We start from the raw sequence: 25,030 nt of genomic DNA, 5'->3' as shown, positions 1-25,030 counted from the left end.
CGATTATGAATGGTAAATGTCCATAAAACTTTGGGATTCGATCTTTTACCATCATTCACTTGGTAAATCTTAGGATTTACATGTTAGGTTACGTTGAAATGGTAAAAGTCCGAAAAAGTCGTCCCTTTATAATAAATACTTACATTTACCAACTCATGTCGGTAAATCTTAGGTTTTACTGGAAAATCTTAAGATTTACCTCAGTTCGAGCTTTTACAGTAACATATATACAATTAACCATCCCTCTTTAAACAGTTTATAAAACAATCTAAAATAGATTATTTTCAATTTAATTCACTAAGAAAAATTTAAATCACAGTAGAACCTACCCTTATTGCAAGTCAAGAACAATAACATTTCTTTAATTTAATAACGGTCACGTATCCCAACAGGAATTGAGAACGAAAAATAAAAAATATATATGTACTCTCTGCCACCCCTGGGAGATCCGCCTACGAAGCGTTCCTTTATATAAGCTGCACTGGTTTCTTTAGCGTTCACAAGCACAACATCAGCCGAGACGTTACTACCACTTAAAACAACAGAAACCTTTATATTATCGTTCTAATATGATAATATAGTCATTGAATTACATGTAAGTATTTTACGAGATATATTATATTAATACAATTCTAATGTTATTCGTTTAATTAGCTAGAACATAGCTAGCATAGCATAGCATAGCATTAGCTAGATCTTATGCGAAGATAACGGAATCGAACCCGGCATCCATTATCATATCCTCAGCGGAAAACAAGAAAGGCTTAAGCGCCGAAATGCTATTTTTATCAAATGAGGTTAACTAACTTAAGTTTAATCCTCATCTCGCAAAAGCACACTTTTGGCACTTAAGCATATCTTCTTTTCCACTGACGATATTAATTAAAATGTCTGCTCATAAAATCAACTCATGCTCGTTGATCAGTGAAAATACTGTAAGAAATTTGCATGTACTGGATGAAATTATGCCACCTTTTCTCTCAGGAGGAGAAGAGATATGCCCACCAGTGGGACTTTTACTATTTTAAAATAATATAAAGATAACGTAATGGTATAACAAGATGTACATAGTTTTATAATGTATAAATATTCTGGAGGGGAGACCACGCCTTGGCAAGTGTAGCCCTCCAGCTATATGAAATGTTTGGAAATTGAGAGATGAATATCGAGCTCAGTGGCGCACCATTGGCCTATGACCAACAGTGAACGAGTATAGGATGATGACGTTGAATAATTACCATCAACTGTATTACTACGAATATATATATGGAGTGCAAATGTTATAAAGTTAGAAGGTTACGTAAATGTTTTAATAAGAATATATATAAATTTATGTTCATAATAAACGTCGCCTATAGACATTGGCACTATAGGGCAAAATAACCATCGCCAATATGCCACCAATTTTGTGTCTGTAATTACACTGAGTCTCAAATTCAAATCACTCTTCAAATCGGAAGTTTTGGTGTTAGAATATCTGATGATTAGGTAGTACCTGCCCAGAGGACTTGGACAAAGCCCTCCTACCAAGTAAAACGAACTCATATAGGCCGCTTCTTTAATATCTTTTCCTTTGTTTCAGATTCTAATATGCGAAATAAATTACATCTACTATTATTGGTTCTGTTCATATCAAATGATTTGGTATTCGGTAAAAATGGAAATAAAACTAAATTGCTAAAAGCCATTAACAATAAACATGAAACCAATAACAAGGAAAACAAAACCCGCCTCAAAAGATCGGCAGATGACGACATTGAAAACTTATTTTTATCTCGAAAAGATTTCCCAAAAAACGACCATTATTTACAAGAACGAGGAAGAACAGTAAAGTTGAGACCGATTGTAGAGAAAGAACCACCATTTTGGGGTACGAGAGGCAGAAGAGATAGTTCCTCAGACGAAACAATTCCAGATGTGCAGCTACCAACGTACAGTCACCATAAGAGTTCTGGAAAAATGAAAAATTTGCAAAAATTACTTTTGGGCTTCGATGACAAGCATAGACGGGATGAAGCGGATTCACCATTTTGGGGTAATCGTGGTAGACGCAATTCTGACGAATCTGATGAAAATGACATAGATCTTTTTTGGGCTAATAGAGGCAGGAGGCAAGATGACGAACCTTTTTGGGGCACAAGAGGACGAAGAGAGGAAGACTCTCCTTTCTGGGGTAATCGAGGAAGACGTGATGATGATGAACCTTTCTGGGGTAATCGAGGTAGAAGACAAGAATCTGAACCATTTTGGGGTACTAGAGGTAGAAGAGAAACAATCGAACCGTTCTGGGGCACACGCGGTAAGAAAAAAATAAAGAACCGATACATTAATAAAGATTCAATTGAGCCTTTTTGGGGTAACCGAGCAAAATTGAAGGAAAAATTTAAAGATTCTATTATTGAAGCTTTAGAAAATGTTCAGGACAATATAAGCAATTTAGCAAAATTTAAACGAAACGATTTACAATCCCCTTTCTGGATGAACAGAGGAAGAGATAGTAAACTTAAATATTTATTTAACGGCGCTACACGAGAACGTTTGAGTAGTATGCCAAGTATTACAAGTAAACCGACCAGCAATGAGGGACGGTCTAAGGTATATGAACCGAATACAGTGCACGATGATAGAATTTACGCGGAGGAACCACGTTATATTTTAGTAGAGCGTAATAGTCGTTCTTCGCTGGAAGATGATCCATTTTTTATTTCCAGAGGCAAAAAATACAGTGCACTTGACTTTGTAAAAGATGCTCGAAGCAGACGTGGAGCGCTAGAAGAAATAGTAAAATCTGTCCGAAATGATCCTTACTATATAGCAAGAGGTAAAAAAGATTCAAATTCGATGAAGATCGGAAATACATCTACGTTACAAGATCAATTACTCAAAACAAAGGATCTCGTCTGTTCTACTGTTGATCTTACATCATTGAAATATGAAGGGAATAAAGTAAAAAGAGAGGCAACTGATAACGAAAGAGATAGAAGAATTATATTGAAGAAATTAGCCCTACAATTGCAAATGGATCCATATTTTGTTAGCAGAGGGAAGAAAAGTATCGAATCTTATAGCAGATCGGATTTGGAGCAATTTATAAATAATATAAAAGATTTATGTAATTAGTGTATCAATATATTTCAAATAATAAAAGATTATGGCAATGTAAAGTTCGTAGATGACGATTTGTCGATTCAATTATAAAATGTAAAAAAATGTGTACCTACCTTAAATGATGACTAGGCTGCAATAACGTATAAGGAACTACATTAAATATTGTTTTATTTCATTATATTTACTATCATTTCATTTGAAAATAAATATAAAATACCAGTTAAATAAAATTTTAGTATCTTTTGCAAACTGTGGAAAGATCAACCGTAACATACTGCTTACAAACAAACGCTTTATTTTCTATCAAAGTGAATTTCAGATAAATTATCAAAACTCATCAAACCTAACCGAAAAATTATGAACTATAGAAACTTTCTTATTTATTGTAAGAGGAATCACCGTTCATTCGACAGTTTACAAACTCGCGAGATAAATTATAATCTAACCGCATTTACAATTTTGTTATAAATATCTCAATTGAAAAAAAGGTAAATGAGTATATATAACCATTATTGAAATTTTGAAGGTAAATATTAATAATAATAGTATTACGGTTCGAATATTTTTTTCTAGAGATATTTTTTTATTGATAACTATAATGCTCCTCAAAATCTGTTGACTGATACCTGAGACTTGTCTTATGAACTTTGTTTAATGGGCGATCAATCAAACGTTGATATTTCTCTTTCTTTCGTCATTGATTTGACATTCGAAAGAGGGAGACTGCATTGTTTTAATAAGACCCTTAATACGTATACGTAAAGATTATTGAAGAAAGGTTTCATACAATGAAATAAAAACAAATGTTATAAGTGCGATTTGCATTTATTAATCTGCAGCAACGTTTTTACCTACATCAGCCACATAATAAAATAGTTACAAATCTTGCTCTCATTTTGAAAATGGGTAGGTAACTTAAAAGAATTTCATTTGAGCAATAATTTTAGTTTCTGTATAAGCATCGCATTATCCACTTTAAGATAAAAGTACATATACTTTCATTAAGACTATTAAGATATCTACTAATAACAATTATATTGAATATTGTGATTTTACACAAGCATGTTTTATTATTATAAGTACTCCTCGGTAACACAGTTACAAGTGAAATAATTTTATGAACATATATTTATTTATTTTATTAGGTACATTGATCATTTATCTATTTACGATCGACAACTATTTAAATAGCAAAACAGTTACGGACATTCAACATTTTCTATTGATATGATTAAATAGGTACACGTAAATTTTTCTAAAATATATTCTTGTGATATCGTCGCTAACGCACGTCGAAGTACATTAGTGACCGATTATCTTAATTATGACACTCTAAATAATACTGCAAGATGTTATAAATTTCATATTGACACACATAAATCTTCATCTCTGATAAAATTTGACATTTCATGCCTTACTTAATCATTAATAATCTCAACACAGAATTCTATATGCCATTAAGGCGCAAAACAATCAAAATATCTTAAATTTAAAATTTATTCATATCAACATTTTTTTTAAAAAGCTGGAACATTTATAATTAACAAAAACTTGTGATAAAATTAGGCTCCTCGACGATTATTTACTATCGAATAGTTTATCAAGCAGTGTACAAAATTGTCACATGTATATTCTAGAACATTCGTTTGAAGTTCTTATCCGAAACTTTCTGTATCGGGATTTTCTTGAAACCCTGTAGGCCGAAAAATTCGTTCATACTCGCCAAAGAAGTAGATGATTTGTGGAATCCTCCCTTCCTGCGTCTTCTGTCATGGATGAACTTCTGAAGTCTTCGTAACCATCTCCGCCGGAGATGATTAAAGTCTCCTTATTATTCTGTGTGGTTTCCGTCTGCTTCTGCAGTTTCTCCGCGTTTGTGGAGCGTCGACTCAAGGCCTTCGATTTCAAGCTTTGGGTCGGCTTCGTTGCAGGTTTCTGTGCTACTGGATTTTCGACTATTGTCAGAAATCGTACATGACCAGTGTGGCCATACGTTATACCTGGAACCGGATTAGAATACATAGAAAAATAATTAAGACAAATATTCAACACATTTATTAAATTAATTGAGAGAAAACCAAAAGGTTGTAAAAAAACTAATTAAATGTATAGTATGTATAAAAATGTACTGAATAACTAAATGTGGTTACCCAGTCGTGATGGATCAACTGTGAAAGGAGTGATTGAGATTATGACTGGAGAGGGAATGAAATGAATGGAAGAGACAAATACTGCCCGAACTCATAGAAATGAATGAGCGAATGATGATGCAAGGTATTTAAATTATTTATTTATTTCATTGATCATTGTCTAATTACGATCGACACCTATTTAAATAGCAAAACAATTACGGGCATTCAAAATTGTTTATAGTTATGATTAAATGGGACACGTATATGTTTCTAAAATATTCGGCGAATATTCGAGTACGTAAAAGTTAATCAGTGATCAATGACGACGATGGTCTCGTCTGCGAGAGGAGCGCTGCGGGTCCCTCACCGGAGAGCTGCGGCACGGCGAACACGCCGGTGCGCTTGTTGGGCGCGTTGTGCAGCGGCGCCGTGAGCAGCACGCCGGCGCTCGTGCCCACCCACAGCGTGTCGCGGTGCGCCAGCAGCGCCGTCACGCGCAGGCACGCCGCCTTGTGCTGCCGGATTATGTCGTCGCAGCCTGCGCGCCGCGCCACGCAGTGTTAGTCATCGTTTACTCGCTACATGTTTTTTTATAATATAATATGTTCGATGGGCCGACCTTGGGAGCTAAGATATTATGTCCCTTGTGCCTGTTATACTACCTCACTCACCCTCCAAACCGGAACACAACAATGGTATTACTATTTGGCGGCAGATTATCTGATGAGTGGGTATCACCTATCCAACCGGGCTCGCACAAAGCCCTCCTACCAAGTTAAATACTACTTAAGGTCTCTTTTAGTCTAAGAACATTACGTACCGTGCAGCATCTTGGTGACTTGCGGTGTGATGTTAATCTCTGCGAGCTGCTCCCGACTGGTCGCGTTGTAGCAGCGCAGCTGGGCCGCGTTGTGCAGAGAGAGCCAGATCGAGCCCCCGGCCACCGCCATGTGGCTGATCGGCTTCGTTTCTGAACTTATTTGGAATGTTTCGTCCACCTGTGGATTTTATATTATGAATATTTTATACTCGTATCGAATCCATTCACCCACAAAGGCGAGCCCTTTCGAGTTAAATTATAGGCTTGTATTAACAAATATATTCTAATTATTTTTTTTACATTAGCCACGCTAGTCAGCATTTTTTTTACTTACTAAATAACATCGATTACATATACCGATTTTAAACGCTTGTTTGTAATATTATTATTAAAAATAATATTTTACATTTTAATATTAAGTTTACTTCTTATACAAGTGAATATATTTTTTAGATAATGAATTAAAGAAAATGAGGACGCGTTTTCCATTTTTTATTAAATTTTTAAGGTCTATAAAAAAAAATTTCAAAGCCATGGATAAATTAATAAAGTCTATGGTACTAAAGAAATAGACCTAGGCTAAAAAATTAATTAATTTGTGTCAGTGTTTGGGTCGAATATAAGGTACTTTCTCACTGATAATTATTAAGAGAACAATTGGCACAGTACCTGCAAGGTATGCGGGTTTATAATCTTGATGGAGGAGTGCGTGGCGCACCACAACCTACTCTCCGATAGCAGCATGCTGCTCACGGGGCTGCTCCCGCTGCCCACCGCGATGGTGCAGCGCTCCGACCACGACCCATCTGCAGCACATGGGGCTTAGCACACTTCTGACCTTACTTATAACGTATATGTTCTATATAAATTGGTACAAGTGCTACAAATTCCTTTAAAACTACAAATATAAATAATAGTTCCCATGAAGTCCGACAGATTCATTGGATTGACACAATAACATATTATTTGTCTTTTTTTTTTCAAACGTCAAATCAACAATGTTAGGAAAAGAGATACAGTGTTTAACTAAAAACTTACTAAGCAAAATTTTGTAAGTAAAGCCGAAAATGTTCATTTTACGAAAATGCCAACACAGTTAACAGTTTATTTTATCAAAATGTTTTGGCTACAAAAATAAATGAATGAATAACGTTAAATTGTGTCAAAGACGATATGTATGTATATAAGATACGCTGGAAAGAATGTTACTTGTGAGATGACGTCAGACAGAGAAATATGGACGGAGAAGACATCCTGCGCCGACTCCAAATAAAATTGGGATAAGGGCAGGAGGGTGATGATGAATGACGTTAAAATAATTATAACTTAATAACTTATGAACGTAATTATGTTATACCGATATCTCTGCAATAGACCACCAGATCACCGTTCCCCAGCGCCACAAATACTTTTCCCTCCACGAAACTGGAATAAAAAAAAAGAAAAGATTTATTACATAACATAAAACTGTAAATCCTCAGTCAAATTACAACCAAGCTGATCTTAAACTGCGAATTTTTTACAATGCAAAAGCTTGTACTCAGACATGGTTACAGATTCTTTTCCCTCTGTCTTACAATGCAATGGAACTACAATTAATTAGAACGAATAGTGATCAGAAAAAGGAATTTACCAATCTGGGCACCTACCTACCAACTTAGATCAGCCGATCCAAGATTTAGAAAAGGATTATAACCACTTAAACGAAGAGGTAGGCTTAGCATTAAATATGTAAAGATTAAGTCACATTTCCAAATGGTCGTATCGTAAAGAACAGCAAATTAATGATGGATCATTCTAAAGAAGATATTTAAGACCTGCTGAAACATAGTTTTGTGATCCACCAAATTATTGAAGCTTTATTTTAATTATTTACTTGATGGTAGGACTTTGTGCAAGCTCGTCTCGGTATGAGCCACCCACACATCATTCTTCCGCCGAACATCAATACGTAGTTTTGTCGTCTTATGGTTCAAAGGGTTAGTGAACCAGTGTAACTAAAAGTACAAAGGACATAACATCTTACTTAGAAGTTGTAAGGAATGGTTAATATTTCTTACAGCAACAATGTCATTAGGCTGTGGTAATCACTTACCATGGTGGTCCATTTGCCCTCTCGCCTAACTATATAATAAAATAAAGCTGATAATCTTTATAATACTCACACAATGGAATGCACTCCAGAATTGTGTTGCAATTTGACTTTATTCTTCTTGATTCGTATATTGTCTAAACAGTTATAGACGTGTATACAGCCGTCCTCAGTACCGAGCCACATCGTCGGCTGGTTGGCTGTTGTGGCGCTGTCTTCGGATGACTGTCTACTGGCTGGCGACGACAGAGTACCTAGATGATAGAGAACATTTATTCTTAGTAATAATAGGGAGATAGAAGCCAATGGACTATCTGATAATGTGACTATTAAATTGCTCACTCTAGATTTTAAGTCGAAAGATACAATGACAAAATGTCTTATATCCAATTGTTTCGCGTACAGAACGAAGCTATTTAATATAAGTGGGAGTCTACTGTCATTAAAATTGTATTAATTAAGGACAATATCTGATAACAGAGAATCTTGATGCGATAGAATTTTACAATGTTTATTTTTGTAATCTATATACCACTTGGTAGTAAGACTTTGTGCAAGACCGTCTGGGTAGGTAGCATCCACTCATCTGATGTTCTACCGCCAAACAACAGTACTCAGTATTGTTGTGATCTGGTTTGAAGGGTGAGTGAGCCAGTGTAACTAAGGCACAAGGGACATAACATCTTAGTTCCCAAGGTGCCACCAACCTTGCATTGGCGATGTAAGGAATGGTTAATTTTTCTTACAGCGCCCTTGTCTATAGCGATGGTGACCACTTACCATCAGGTGGCCCTTAAGCTAGTCCGCCAACCTACGCCATAAAATATAAATATAACGATTTATATACGTGTATGTGGGTGTTCATTTAAATGCTATCGTAGGGTTTAGTACCTGTTTACATATTTCTGATTAAACTTTAATGAAGAGAATATACATATGTAAGCATTAAGTCAGCTTATACATTATATTAATACATTATATTAGTTTTTATAACATAGTTCATGAAAAAATGAACGAAACCCAAGAACATATGAAAATAAACAGTTTCAAACAGTATTTTGTTATTATTTTTTATAATATATAAAAAAAATCCATACCAGCCATCACACGTCCAGGAACTAAGTTGCAAAGAAAGGGTATAAAGTTGATTATACGGAAAGGAAAACATGCATGCAACACCGATGGCTAGATTAAGACTAGTGGAAAAATATCAGTTTGAATTAATTAAAATTGAAAGAAAACTTAATGTAGCGTTGACATAAGACATGAAATTAGTTAGTACAGTTAGTAGTTACATTGTGCTAATAATGAAAAATCATTAAATATAAAAAATAATTTACATTCAACTGAATCTTATGATATGATAATTCTAAAGTGTATATAATAACGTACTTGAATAAAGATTTCGATTTTGATATTTTACATGAATTTGAAACAAAAGTTCGATGTTGAAGAAATTAATTTAATTGAATATTGTTAGGATCAAGTTTCAAAATTTTAAGAATATCTGAGGTAAACAGTTGCTTTAAATTTAATATGTATCTTAGAAATGATATGATCATGACTATGTTTGAGAAGGTAGCTTTATAGACTTTAAGTTTCATTAGTTAAAGGTGCAGAAGGAGGATATGAAAATTAAGAAAAATGTATTAGTAAGTATTAAATAGAAGATAAATATTTTAAAGCAAAAATTATCTTACCAGACGTTATCCCCATCGCTTGTTTATCAACCGCCGGATTGGAGCTGGATTTCATCACAGGATGTACTGGGATGTTCTGTCCAGTGTGTGGGGTACTGAGACTCTTGCTATGGTTCGGAGTGAGAGTTCGATGGTTCCCGAGGGTCAAGTTGTGGAGACGGAGGCTAGCTGATTCTTGGCTCCTTTCCGACTGAGCGTCTTGGTTTTCGCTGGTCGATGAACCGTCGTCTTCATCATCACTTGATGATGAACTAATAGGGAAAGGAAATCTAATTATTTGTTAGTTTAATGTTGATATTAAGAGATTGGTGTATATCGGTCTCCTGTTTAGCGGTGAAGGAAAACATCGTGAGGAACCTGTAGGTATCGGATGAAACCTACCCCGTTTGAATTCACATCCCCGTATTTGTCACCGCTACCGTGGTGAAATAAACCGCCAAAACCTTCTCCTCAAAAGAAGAGGAGACTTAAGCCAAGCTGTGAGATATCTACAGGATGTTGCTACTTTATTTATAATGTACTCCTCTTACTCTGAATTATGTGTTGTTTGCAATTAAACGCTTGGCAGTTGCTTTACCTTTAATATAATCTTGAAAAATTACAATTCAAATTATCTCAAGAGCCTACTGTATTAAGTGTATTGAGATGACTTCATTTACCTGTCTAGTCGTATGTTCTTGCAACTCTCATCTGGATCGGAAATGCTAATGCCAGGTTTAGTAGAACTGGAACTATTTAAGGAACTTGTACTTCTGCAAAGAAAAAGCGTGATTAAAAAAAATAGTTTAACACACGTATATTTGATAACAAAAAACTAATTGCCTTAAATACAACAATACACATATTTGAAGTTGTATCGAAATATGCCAATGGACTGTTTTCTTTTTAATTTAAAATAGGTAGCTTGCCTGGCAAATGGGCCACGTGATGATATGATATGCCCATCAGCCAAACCTAAGGTGTCCGATGTCCGATGTACCTACACTTACAATACGTAACGTGAGCATCGCTGGTTGGCGGTAGTTTCTGTTTTTATTTTTATATTTACTTTATATTAAGTTGTCATTTATTCGTAATTTTAAATAGAAACTTAATTGATTCGTATTTTTTTACTTAAAAATTGTTGATTAGTTTGTTTCTCAAATAAATAAGTAGCAAGGTCCGCACGGGATGTCGAGCGTGTGCTGGCGCGCGAGCGCGGGCGCGGGCGGCGCGGGCGGCACGCACGCCACGCACAGGATGCGCGCGTTGCACACGCCGTTGCACGACGTCACCTGCGGCTTGGGCGACAGCGTCAGCACGCACACCTGCCCCACGTAGCCGTCGCTGTTGCACACCTGCGGCCGGGGGATATCATGTGACCACTTTTAACTAAATTGCACGGGTGTCGGGTCTATGGAAACTATTAATGGATTAATATTGATAAATCTATACTTTTTAAAAGCATGTAAAATTTACACAGATAGATTATTTACGTGTTCAGGTGATCAATTTTTTTTATTTAGTCGTTTAATAACATCTTCTTCATACAAGAAAAGCGACGCTTATCAGATTTTATCTTACACTAGACAACTGCCTCTTCGTTACTTCAAATAAAACTTGAAATTAGCAAATTCTTAACTTTTTGCAATTCTTAATATATTATACAGCATATTATTGTCGAAAGCTCGAGAATTCAAAACATAAACGTTTGTACAACACAAAAGTTACCAATTATTAGTGAGAACGAAGCTTATAAACTCACCCAAACATCAGGTGACTGTCCTTTCGGTGGGAGAGTGGGAGCCGCACACGTGAACTGCAGACCAGCTCGAGTTTTACGTATTGGAACTGGGGAGAGGAATTCGGGCGCTGGCCTTTCTTGACCATATACACCTGAAACGCATAAATCTCCTTGTGAAAAAACAATGAAACACAAATTTCCTTAATAATATTAAGTCATTTTTGTATATATGTACCTATATTAAAGAAATATACAATAAAACATTTCGAGCATCGTTAAAAGGATATACTGATAATAATTGTTTAGACTTACATAGCTTCTGTTTGGTCTCATTTATCAATTCCTCCCAATTACTCCTCTTCTCAGTTTTTGGGAAGATGATGGTAAGGTTCTCTGGTCCGCTTCTACAATATTAAATACATCATCATAGGGTAAGCGTACTTGCAATGCCTAATTCTATGAGTAATTAAAGTAACTAATTAATGAATATTACTGATATAATTCTAAAAATTATTATTCAAAATAATTGGAATGGTAAAGTCAAGTTAAATTGTCAAAATTAACTTTTAATATGAGCCAAGAAAGTATGTTAACTTTTAGCGTTGAAAAAATAGTTGATTATATTATAGTGTGAAGTTAAATAACATAATATATTGATATAATTTAATTAAGAACCTTCAATGACCCAAAACTCTGCTAAATTAAATGTATTAGGTTAAATTATTATTGCTTTTTTCGTGACACTCGAGTAGATCGAAATTCTAAGAATTATTTACTTGTTTCGTTAATGATATTTATATAAAAGATAAAAGGTATAAATGCCTTTGCTTTTTAATATATTGCACTTATAAAACAATTGCTTAATAATGGAAAGATTGTTAAGCAATAAATCGACTTGATTTTTTGCATAGGATAGTTCAACGGCGGACGACTGTTCTTAGTACCCTGCGCTACCTTCAAGGCAAATTAATCCTGCAGATGTAAGCTTCTGCTTAGAGTGCGGGTGGCCGAAGAAAAGGGTCACATGCCCTAAAAAATGCAGGGTAGCGAAGTTGCGAATAAAAACTATAATTTATTTATACTTACGAGGTATTAACACTGATCTCCATGTAGCAGAGTTGCGTGTCACTGTTCTGCCTCTCAGACAGCTGTCGGTTGACGGTATGCAGCATTTCCCTCACGAGCTCCTCTAACTGGGAGTGCTGGGTGTGCAGCGCTGCCACGTGCTCCGATATTTGTGTTAATGTATTCACATCTTCTGTAAGTGTTTCTACTTCATGCATTATTCGTCTTATGTTTTCGTCTTTTGCTAAAATTATATGAAATACGTAATTACCGACCATTAAGACCATTTGGTTAGGTTTCGTGTGTGCCCGCCTTATTCTAAAGACAGCTATGAATCTTTGTTTTCCAGTTTGAAGGTCGAGATATAATATCTTAGTTTCAAGAGTTAGGTATTAACATATAGTTGATATTATATTAACATATAGACCAATTTTTAGCAAACAACAAGTCGTAGATGTCATGTGCTAATTTTTTTATCTATATTATGAAAAATATGCAAACAAGGAACTCTGTCATATTGCCTTTGCCATCAAAATTTTTTTTTTTTTTTTTATGAAATTTGTATAATAGGCTATAGTGTCAATTTAAATGTGATAATTAAGTGTGTTCAAATTAATATTTCATAAGTGTTTGGTTCTTATGATTGATATTTATGTGTCAATGCATAATAACAACTTTTAATGACCTAATGAACAAAGACATCCTTTTCTCTTAAGGGAAAAGTATAAGGCAATTTCCACGACGCTATTCCGCCTTGGAGAAAATCGATACCATTTAATTTAATGAGCCTTGCGATTCAAATAAAATAATGTCGTTGCCATAAATATCATAAAGAAAGAAAAAAAATACTACGTGTAATATTTATCTTACCTTTAACGATTTCAACATCAGCCAACGATATCCTCATTAGAAGTTTATACTTGTTTCCTTCCATCTGACTCGCTATACTACTTTGATATGTTCTGTAATAAATTTAATAATACGTTGTAACTCTTATATATTTGACTCGTTACAAGAAAATGAACAAAGGAACTCATTTTTTGTTTACAAACATTTTATTTTATGAGTCAGAGTACGAACGATGTTTTTTTCAAAACATTACTCATAATCCTATTTTCTCAAACTACTAAATCTTACAGTGAGATCATAAACGGGTTAAATAAAAAATCTTTAAGCTTGTACACCGATAGTCTTATGTGCACTGAGATATTGAGACAAATAATTTTAGTAGAAGAAATGTGAGTCAAAACAAGTTTGTTTATTGATTAATGTATCTATATATTCATTTCATATTTCATTTACAAAAGTCAAGTACAAAATACAATAAAATCTAAGAATCAATAAATACAAAATTATGCGTTGCTGTATTTACAAAACGGTTTCTATTAAGTACAATGATATATTACACTGTTTAACATTATCTATCTATGGATTATCGTCACGAGCATAGAGTTGTCCAACTCCTAAAACCGATAGATCTGTTTGCATTGCATTGCTGCATGAGCATTACTTGGAGCTGTCTTGGCCTTCTAGATATCTAATGTTACTTATAAAATGATCTATTGTCTTAATCTTATCTAAAACTTACGGAATGGGTTTCTTTATAGTGCCAGTCCTTCTTTTAACGCTAGTTATGAGAAGTGTATCGTTAAACAGGAACAGTGATCTGTCTTTAATGGTTCCTTGCGCTGAAGGCATCGTGACCATTTCATGTCTTATAAACGTCCTGTCAGCTGTCACCAAGTTTGATAGACCTTCAATCATTTGCTCGAGTTCTCTGAGAGTTTGCTGTTGTTGTTCCATCTCTAAGCTTTCTCTCTCTGTACAGTTTATTAGCTCTAAGAGATCGTGGATCTCTTTTTGAGCTTCGAGGAGCAATTTGTGGTCGGGATGTGATTGATCTGTAAATGAAATGCTCAAACATAACTGATATAAGTTTAAGATTTGTCAAGAAAATACGGTTTATGTCAAGTTTATTATGAACTAATATTTTAGGTAGTTCCGTATAATATATAGCTTTGCGTTATGCTGCAGCCACATGATTGCGCAAAGATTCGTGTGGCGTTATCTCAATAAAACTTCATGTTCGATCAACAAACATCTGTATTAGCTTTATATATGCATAATAAAAAAAAATGCAGTTTAGAAACGCCACGATAATTATCGTCAACTAGATGCGGAAGAAATGGAAATCCGCTCGAAGTTTCGCTGTAAACAGAGAGCGCGCGAAGTGTAGCCAACCACACGAACGTTATCGCAATAAAACCCTAAATTAATTTAATGTGCAGTAATTTAGTAGCCGTGCGAAGGGCACTCGAATTTGCTCGAATAATTTCCATTTCCGATTTGGTGGTCCAGATGCAAATATTCGCCTTATAACGATAAAGTGGCCGGAGCATAATAGCAAGTAATTTTAAATATTATAATTTTCTGCCAGACAACGTTCCAGAAGAATCATTTAAAAACTAAATATTTACGAAACCGTTGTTTGGAATTAAAACGTTAGTATTTCATCAATTTAGACCTACATTCATGATACAAAGACCAGAGGTTATTCACACCTGTCCAACTGAATGCAACTCTTGTTTATAAGGCGGCGAAAAGGAGTAAAATATTTAGTATATGATGTACCTGTATGTTTTATCAGCCTTTGTATCAAGAGTTTGTAACTGGGGAACTTCTGGACTGGTTTTATAAGGAGGTTGTCCAGTGACAGTTTTCCTTTGTGGTCCCTTGCCATAGCGTCCAGGAATTTTGCAAACGCTGGCCTTGAAGCTGCTGCATTCTTTATAGTTTCTTTCGCTTTCTTTAAATTGTTGATGAAGGACATGTAAGTGTCCATTACGGTGGGTTTGGTAAACTAAAAAGAGAATGAACAAATATATTCATTTTAACAATGAATAATTAAATTATTCTTCAAGATTAAAAGTCGCTGTCATTGAAAATTAATTAAGGCATCAACTTTTGTTTAATGAAAGCTGATGAAAATGTATCACAATATTTGTAATAAGGAGGCGAGTAAATTACATTCTACAATCTCTTATTTAGTAGATACCTACTAAAGCAATAAAAACGCATAGAACATTGGAATGAAACAAAAATAGTAATTTAAACCTAAATCAAACTGATTGAAAAATTGAAAATGTTAGTATAATTTTATTAAGACAAAGGTATCTCCACAGATTCTTTAATCTCCAAAAATTTATAGTCTTAAAATAAAAGTAAGGAAAAAAATTTACCACATCTAAGAAAACGTCGCCAACTTTCTGCTGCAGGTCCCATTGTTCCAGTCTTCGTCTCAACTGCTCGAGGAATACTTGGTGCACGTTCAATATCGCCGGCACTTGGTAAAATATCTCGTCCACCACAAACGCGTCGAGGAGACCAGCATTCTCTGGACTCTTCAGTGGTTGTAGGTATTTCTGTTGAATGGATTTTGAAAAAAAATGATACAGAAAGTTTTTGTAAAAGTACAGTAATAACCGGTAAGTATCCAATAGCTGGGCTAAGGTCTCTTCTTCATTTGATAAGAAGGTTAGGAATTTATTTTACCACTTAGGGACATTGCGGATTGGTGAATACATTTGTGGAAGATTTTTATCTGATGACATCCTTCACCACCGAGCACAAGATATAAAAAATACAAATAAAGCACATGCATACTCAATGGTGCTTGCCCAAGTATGAACCCACAATATACGTATATATTCTAACCCCTGGGAAAAATCAGCCTTTGTTTAGAGACTTAACGTCTCAAGTTCTTAAAGTGACAATCTAAGTCAATTTGTTTAAAAATGGACGGTATCACGACTTCTTATAGGTATTTACAAAGGTAGTGGAAAAATATATGCCACTAAGAAGATATAAATGTCAATGCCATTATAGTATTATCTAAGTAATTAATTTAACAATCTAGCGCTGCTTAGTGCTACATCTAACGTAATACAATCAACAGCTGAGCTACTAAGTGCCGCTGTGGAGCGGAAAATTTGCTACTGTGGTAAGGGGTGTCATCTAACATAATGTAAATAAAAATGTAAGTGTCTCTCTTATGTCTTGTAATTTTAGGGTATCGAGTTGACATTAATTTAAACTCCATTAAAATTGTAACATTTTAATATAAAGAAATAATTCAAATTTAATTAAATTAATTAAATACATTTCGCTAAATTAAAATATCATATCTCCATGATCGATGAGAAATTTAACATTTGAACAAAAGTTTCCTCTTCTGCCTGCCTTCTTTCCTTTTAAAAATAATGTTTAGGGATTATTCCAAGGCTGAAAGAGTTTCGTCTGCCGTATCCTCTCAAAGTTGATTTAACAATCAATCACGAGATGAAATAGAAATTTGATTCAAGAAAAATAAGTGTTGATTGCCTGAACTTGAACGGTGATCGTTTAAGATTCACGGATTCTAAGCACTGGGGCAACTCAGCTGCTTGGACTTCAACAATTATTTTATAAAAAAAAAATGTCGTTTTTTTTTTAATTTTACAAAACCCATTTGTTTACTCTACCATAAAATAATTTAAAATTTTATATTGCTATGTCTTGATTTGGAGCGAGTGAGCTAGTGTAAAGATATTATGTCCCTTGTATCTGTATACAAGGGACATTTCATCCTCCTGCCCTTATCCCAATTTTACTTGAGGTCGGCGCAGCATGTCTTCTTCTTCCATACTTCTCTATCGGACTTCATCTCACTAGTAACATTCTTTCTAACCATATCGTCTTTCACACAATCCATCCATCGTTTCTTGGGTCGTCCCCTACCTCTATATCCATCCACATCCATTTTCAAAACCTTTCTCACAACATGGTCCTCATTCCTCCGCATAACATGCCAATAATATCTTGAATCCCTTGGTAACCGGCACATTATGCACCGGCATCACTTGACGGTACAGTGGTACCGTCAAGATATACAGTCAATGTGCCATTAATAACCCATTTATTTATCCATTTTCGTTATAGTATTAAACAAATATAATGGATCTATTTTATACACAAATAATAAAAAAAAAAAACTTTGCCACTTCATTTCAACAAATATATTAACCATCATATTTGAAATTAAAATTAGCATTAAATAATTCATCAATCTTCAAATTACCAATCGTTCAATTCGCGTTTTCATCGTCCCACAGTATCAAAGAAATACATCAATGGAATAAGGAAAATTCATGCAATCATGCCAAAAATTTGCCAGCCCTGATATTTCGATGAGCACGTAAATATCATGAATTTGTCACCCGCCACTTAATTTAGAACGGATGAACGGACAGAGTTATTATTATAATTTTATGATGCCCTTATAACTCAGAAAAGTGACATCTAAAATACATACGAGACTCAATCGAGCGAAAACATTTCGTACGAACATCAAATAAGGTTCATAATTGTGTGTGATTTCGTGTACTTTGTAAGGGATGCTGAACGTTTTTGGATATATATTTTACGATATAATTCAAACTAAATTTTAATTAATTTAATGATTTCCTTTTAATCGATACTGAGATGGGCCAACTGCGAGCCAACTGCGTAGCTTATAAAATAAATGTGTAGTGCATTGCAACAAAGATGCTCTTTCTAATACCTCACTATAATAGTCCAATCAATGAAGGGAAGACGATATAACAATAACGAAAAAAGCCATTATTCTTTAGATAATACCATACCGTAATATAAAATAATTTTATAATAAATACCATAAAATATTTTTTATGGTATTGGTAGGACAAATGAGCCACCTGAAGGTAAGTAAGAAATATTAACCATTCCTTATATCGCCATCGGAAACTAAGATGTTATATCCTTCAAGCCGGAAAACGATAATACTAAATATTGCTATTTGGCGGTAGAATATCTGATGAGTGGATGGTACCTACCCAGCTGGATTTACACAAAGTCCTAACACCTTGTAATGAGAAGACTATCCTATATAGCGTGCTGGAGAGTTCACGAAAAACAAAATTCTTGATCAAACCCGCGATTGTTTCTTAGAACTTATTTACCCTTATATTCTACCCACAGAACCTGAACTTGAGGTATGGAAGGTAAATTGTACACAACTGAATACTGTGTCTAGAAACATTATATCGATATTCTTAATCGGCAATTTAAACCAAATAAATTTATACATTTTTATCGTCTGTTAACAAGGCGATACGCTCATTCGTCTATTGCTTTATCGAATAGGGATTGAAATTAAATTGCAGTTTGAATATAACTGCTGTAAATATAGCCACTATTCCATTACTCGAGATATAAAAGGACTTTGTGCAAGACTATCTGGGTAGGTACCACCCACTCATCAGATATTCTACTGCCAATATTATTTAAAAACATATGCATATATTTTATTAACTATTTATTTAATTGTATTGTGTGATGCACATAGGAAAATTATTTTATTTAATGTGAAATCTATTTTTATTTTAAGTGTTTTTTTTAATTATAGCTAGGCGGACGAGTAGCTGGCCCACTGATGCCACTGCCGACAGACATTAGAGCTGTAAGAAATATTAGCTAATCCTTACATAGACAATGTGCCAATCACCTTGGGAATTCAGATATCATATCCATTGTGCCTGTAGTTACACTGACTCACTCATTCTTAAAGTCGAAACACATTAGTACTAAGTAAATATTGCTGTTTGACAACAGAATATTTGATATGTGGATGGTACCTACCCAGACGAGATTGCATTAAACCCTACCATCGAGAAAATTACCACAGAAATAACTACATAACTATATTACTACAGGAATGTTCTACTATTTAAATTTCATTTACCTTAACTAAAATTTCCAACGCCTCCACATAAGACTTTTCAGTCTCGTAGAGTTCGACCACCACGTGCGTCCGTGTGTCCTGAAAAAATAAAAAATATTAAAAAAAAATAAATGATTATCAATTTATAATTAATTAAATATTTCATATTTACATAAAATATAAATTGTACGCTATAACAATTATTCATCATCTTATGTTAATTTCAAAATCAATTCAAAATCTTTTGTTATACTAGTAGTTTATTTTAATCAAATAACAAAAAAGTTACGTAAGAACGTTCAACGTCCAATTTCCATTGTAACAAACAATCGCCATTGTGTAAGCTGTCTAAGTTAGTATCATTCAAACTTAACTTCGTAATAATTGATGAGATATTGATCGAACCAGTATTGAGTAGATAAAAGCCACTTGATTGGTCAATTCGTGGTAATAATTTACTATCGACTGACATAATTGGCTAAAATCTGGTGACATTATCAATATCATAATTAGTATAGCTTTGTTTTGGTAGAGAATAGCCTATAAATATAATTCTGTCTAGTGTCAAATAAGTTGACATTTGGTATTTATTTGGTGGAATTTGTGGATATAATTACGTCGATAGTTTCCACAGATATTTGGGTACATAATTATAATGTATACGATTGAAATAGAACACAGATTTAAATTCCATAGTGTTTGATAAATGTGGAGTATATTGGACATGTAGTTTTTGATCAGTCAGCGCATCTTTTGAATTTGCATCTTTGGTCACAATACTTATATAATAATTTCCAATATTTTCAAATTTTAAGTCAAATTTATTTGTTTCAATGAGTTTGTATTAAAAAAAAAAATTAAGTTAATTTAGTATATTACCAACTAAAGGTTTGTTTTAATAAATATTTTCTTTAACTTTCTTTTCGAAAACAAATAACATAAATAAATATCGATTTGCTACGAAGATTTTCATATTTTTAAAGATTACAATTAGTTACAGTGAATAAGTTTTCACATGGAAATTAATCATGTACGTTAAAATTATTGTTAAAGTCACTTCATACGAAACCTTATTCAGTAGCAGACATATTGAATACAATATTTTATGAGGTATCGATCGCACGTCGAGGTCGAAGTAGATAAGAGCCTTTAGAATCTTAAATCATGATTTTATATACGATAGTGTTGTGGGAAGTAGGTCAGGATGATACGTGTGATTTAGGCTTTATGTTGGTTATCGTTAACGTTGAAAATGAAAGGTAGGAAATAGGTTTACGTATATTTACATATACATATGCGCATGTACAATATCTAATCTTTAAATTAATTTTACATTACATTACCAGCCTGTAAATTTCCCACTGCTGGGCCAAGGCCTCCTCTCCCTTTGAGGAGAAGGTTTGGAGCATATTCCACCACGCTGCTCCAAAGCGGGTGGTGGAATACACACGTGGCAGAATTTCGTTGAAATTAGACACATGCAGGTTTCCTCAAGATGTTTTCCTTCACCGCCGAGCACGAGATGACTTATAAACACAAATTAAGCACATGAAAATTCAGTGGTGCTTGCTTGGGTTTGAACCCGAAATCATCGGTTAAGATGCACGCGTTCTAACGACTGGGCCATGTCGGCTCACTAAAAATTAATTTAATGACAATTAAATGAGCCACCGTATTTGTACCCGACTTACTAAACGTTTAGTAAAAGATTTGCGATCATTTTAATGCTTCTAATGAGAAAGATCTAGCAATATAATATACTGTGAAATTAGCTTAGAAATTGTGAACAGCGGAAATTGCGCCGGTGTCTCTGCACGCGGAACTCGGAAGACGATCATAGAAAAACGATAAATATAAGGCGTTTTTAATCTGACATCTCACGATTCGCCGCGCTGGCGTAACTACATCGAAAACGAATGGCTGTAAATTTATTGCTTGAGTACATTCGTGCTATGAAATATTATTTTCGAATAAAACAAAAGCCTACATCAAACAATTGAACGTGAAAAATTGAACAAAGTCCAGACTGAAACTGAAACAGAAATAATCAATAAAATCGGTTCATTGTGAAACCAAACATACATAAATATATACAAACGCATCGAAAACCTTCTCCTATTTCAAAGTCGGTTATAAACAAGACATGTTTTCTACAAGTATAGTAAATTTGATAAATTTGTCCTTGTAGATCAACGACCTGTAATTAACCTTCGATCTCAAATTTCTAACAACCCCCCCCCCCCCCCCTATAACATAAAGATAAAGAGATTTTTGTATATATCAATTGCTTTAAGCGAATATTATGTTACTGTACACGATACACAGTATCACGTAAGACTCTTATTTAAATATTCAACAACATCACATACATTACTCTGATCCCAATGTAAGTAGCAGTAGCACTTGTGTTATGGAAAATCAGAAGTAACGACGGTACCACACACCAGACCAGACCCAAGACAGCATAGAAAATTAATGAACTTTTTCTACATCGACTCTGCCGGGATCGAACCCGGGACCTCGGAGTGGCGTACCCATGAAAACCGGTGTACACTACTCGACCACGGAGGTTGTTTTTCTCAATTTAACTAGATAAGTATCCTCACAAGTATTTTATTTCATATTTTGGAAAGATGCTGTATAAAAAATACATTAAAAATAGCATTATTTAACGGTATCAGTTATCCGTTATTTATAAAACGAATAAAATATTTTACAGTAAGAAAACATATGGATATATAACAATTAATTTTTAAAGCAGTTACGCGTAACTATGTAAATGTTTAAGGCACTTTGGAAAATCACTTCTAAGACTAAACATTTAAGTAGATGTACATGGAAAAGGAATAAGCTAATCTGAAGTTTAATAAGTTTGCAATTACGACAGTTTATCTTTTCTTACACAGGAAAATGATTTCAAAATATATTCTTGTATACATCTTGTTAGTTCTATAAGTGAAGTGTTGACTGCAGCACGATGATTGCTTTAGACTCGTGAAGCCGTATTTATTTTGGATTTTCCTCATTGCGTAAATCGTATAGCTCACTTTAATTCCGCTGCCTCGCCTGTGCTTTTTCTTGGCGTACATTAAACCGGATTTCATATTATAATGGCATAGTTTAAATTTATATACCGTAACTCATAACATGGCTCAGTCTTGAAATAATATGTGTGTTTTTAAAGAATATCGCTCGTTCGATTTTTAAATTTGTTTTTTTTTTTATTTATCTCGTGATCGGCTGGGGAGAAAACATTGTATTTAAACATATTGTGTCTGATGAATTTCCAACCAACCCGTGCTGCGGCAGCTTAATGGAATATACTCTAATCCTTCTCGAGATTCTCAATCCAGCAGTAGAACATTTACGGTCTGGACTTCATTTATAATAAGCAAAAACTTTTTTTTAATTAATTTTAAGTATGGCTGGGCAAAGTAAAATGGACTCGACGTAAGGTTTTTTTTTACGGACATACAAATGGTTCGAAAGGTGTTTGGTGGTAAAGCTGCTCTGGTACAACAAACTCGAAACTCGCCGCAGAAATAATAACAAAAATAGCATTGACTAGTAAAATAGAAAACGTGTATTCAATTTTAATGAACTGTAACATTTACTTATGAAACATTGAAATCATATACAAAAATATTAAGATAGATTAAAAATTAAAAAAAAAAAAACATTTGCATTTTGAAATTCGAACTTGTATTATGAATGTCATATATTTATGCATTTATCTGTTTTGATTAAACTCTTTGCCTCTATAGATCATCCAGATTATTTAATACACATAACAAAGCACGGCAATCAATAAAGGTTCTTTAAAATACTCGAACAAATCCACGGGCTCAAGTTTACGATATTGATACTAAAGTTTTTTTTTTTTTTTTTCATATAAGAATCGTAATTCCCAACATGCGTCACAAAAGTTATTATCAGTCGTTTGGGTTCGCGACTTGTAAAGTATTTTATTATTTTCTTTAATAACGGTTAGTTTTTTTATCTATACGATATATTGAAGGAAAATCTTTTTATCCTAACTTTTTCCTCCTATTTTCAAAGCAACATTAATGATATTTCAGTTGTGAGTCCGATATTTCGTTTATTTTTTTTTAACGTTTTCCTCGTTTTGTTTTGGATGATGATTATGTATCTTGACCGATTTCGGACACGTCACCAAATCTCAAGGGAGTCCAGCCAACTACACAGGTTATGTTATAGTTTACAGGTGTGTGCGTAAACACAGATTCATTCTCTATTCTCACACTCATAATCCGATGAGACGGCAAATCCGACACTACTGGAAAGATTTCAGGTACAGACCAACAATTTTACGCGTTTTCCGAGGCACGAGATACATACTTCCAGCTTAGAGACTCCGGGCTGTTAATGAGAATTTCTATAGAAAACTCCAATAATTTTTTATCGGTCTAACAAGAGGTTTGAACCCAGGACCTAGGGATCTGCAGCCTTATGTCTAGCCACTAGACCAATGAGGCAGTCAATAGTTTGTGTTATTCAGAATATGAACATATATACGGGTTTATGTGCAGCACATTTTGAAGTGATGATTTACTCTCCAAGCTCATTATCATTTTATACATAATTACATAATGTCATTCTCGCCACCATTCGGCAAACGCTTACACAGCCGGTATTTTTTTTAAGTGTATTTAATAAATAAAGTTTTTGTAATATTATGGACGTATATATTTACAGATGCAAAATCAACACTGCTTAACTGCACACTCGACGTATAATGCATTACGTAACTATTTATTAAATTCTGATCAGTCCTAAAAGAAATATACTTTTAAAAATGGATAAGTTAATTTTAAATGTGAAATCGGACTCCAAGCAATGTTTTTCTTTCGGATATACAAACGAAATAATGACAAAAAGCAATATATAACAATAAGCATAATAATAATAAGTCGGTTTTCTGCATTTTGAAGTGAGATAGAAAATGATGATCTCCTTTGTTTATAGACATTATAATGTAAATGGTTTAAGAAGTTCATATGAGTATATTACTATAATACTACACATTACAAAAGGTATTAATAACTGGTTAATGTGTGATACCAAGTCAAAAGGACTGTACAAAGTCCGACTCTGGTAAATGCACCGTTTTCATTTACTCGCATTAAGTTTCTATTTAACATCGTTTGTCTATTTAAAATGTATTTAAATTTTACTTATATTGTATTTTAGAAATATTTAATCGTTAGGTAGTTTATGAGGTTGTAAATCCAGGTTTAGACCCAACGTCCAGGGTTCAAGCCGGGCCGGAATTAAAAGTTTTAGATCCCCGTCAAGAAGCTGTCAGTGGCAGCCCAAAGTATAAAAGTGAGAAGTGTTTACGCTCATGTCTCGGGAAATAAACAAAGCCAGTTCGATTCTGTAAATTTCACTTCGTATCTCAACTCTTAAAATTTTGTCAATCGACTTATGATGATACGCCACTTTAATACTCGTAGCCTACAAATTTTATAATTTATAATCAATGTCGCATATCGGAATCGGACATATCACGTTCGTATTTTGCAATGAGTTTCGAGTTTTCCTAACAGAATACTTCTACTGGACTCTCTTCTATCGGAAGAGTGAGGGAG

General features: G+C 34.1%; 2 protein-coding genes across 5 annotated transcripts in view; one reads left to right on the top strand and one right to left on the bottom strand.

The window, feature by feature from the left end:
* Positions 1-506: 506 nt before the first annotated feature.
* On the top strand, positions 507-3,150 carry LOC113401650 (uncharacterized). Its single transcript, XM_026641642.2, has 2 exons — positions 507-595; positions 1,583-3,150. The coding sequence occupies exon 2, from the start codon at positions 1,591-1,593 to the stop codon at positions 3,118-3,120; it is 1,530 nt and encodes a 509-aa protein (XP_026497427.2). The 5' UTR covers positions 507-595; positions 1,583-1,590; the 3' UTR covers positions 3,121-3,150.
* A 764-nt stretch (positions 3,151-3,914) lies between these two features.
* The window catches only part of LOC113401694 (uncharacterized protein), a 123,564-nt gene continuing 102,448 nt past the window's right edge, over positions 3,915-25,030 (bottom strand). For 2 of the 4 annotated variants that reach the window (XM_064218038.1, XM_064218037.1), the window contains exons 4-21: positions 19,440-19,517; positions 15,880-16,062; positions 15,272-15,500; positions 14,229-14,541; positions 13,511-13,602; positions 12,662-12,884; positions 11,888-11,979; positions 11,597-11,727; positions 11,020-11,189; positions 10,512-10,604; positions 9,853-10,103; positions 9,250-9,270; positions 8,226-8,406; positions 7,418-7,485; positions 6,730-6,866; positions 6,061-6,238; positions 5,608-5,778; positions 3,915-5,108 (exon numbers count right to left, since the gene is read on the bottom strand). In XM_064218038.1, the coding sequence (XP_064074108.1) occupies positions 4,822-5,108; positions 5,608-5,778; positions 6,061-6,238; positions 6,730-6,866; positions 7,418-7,485; positions 8,226-8,406; positions 9,250-9,270; positions 9,853-10,103; positions 10,512-10,604; positions 11,020-11,189; positions 11,597-11,727; positions 11,888-11,979; positions 12,662-12,884; positions 13,511-13,602; positions 14,229-14,541; positions 15,272-15,500; positions 15,880-16,062; positions 19,440-19,517 (2,898 nt within the window). In that variant the 3' untranslated portion in view covers positions 3,915-4,821. The remainder of the gene's footprint in view (positions 5,109-5,607; positions 5,779-6,060; positions 6,239-6,729; positions 6,867-7,417; positions 7,486-8,225; positions 8,407-9,249; positions 9,271-9,852; positions 10,104-10,511; positions 10,605-11,019; positions 11,190-11,596; positions 11,728-11,887; positions 11,980-12,661; positions 12,885-13,510; positions 13,603-14,228; positions 14,542-15,271; positions 15,501-15,879; positions 16,063-19,439; positions 19,518-25,030) is intronic. The other 2 variants (XM_026641708.2, XM_026641710.2) reach the window with 2 other exon arrangements.

This window comes from Vanessa tameamea, chromosome 20 (assembly GCF_037043105.1).
Source record: "Vanessa tameamea isolate UH-Manoa-2023 chromosome 20, ilVanTame1 primary haplotype, whole genome shotgun sequence".
Classification (NCBI taxonomy): domain Eukaryota; kingdom Metazoa; phylum Arthropoda; class Insecta; order Lepidoptera; family Nymphalidae; genus Vanessa; species Vanessa tameamea.
This window is presented reverse-complemented; position numbering and strand designations above follow the sequence as displayed.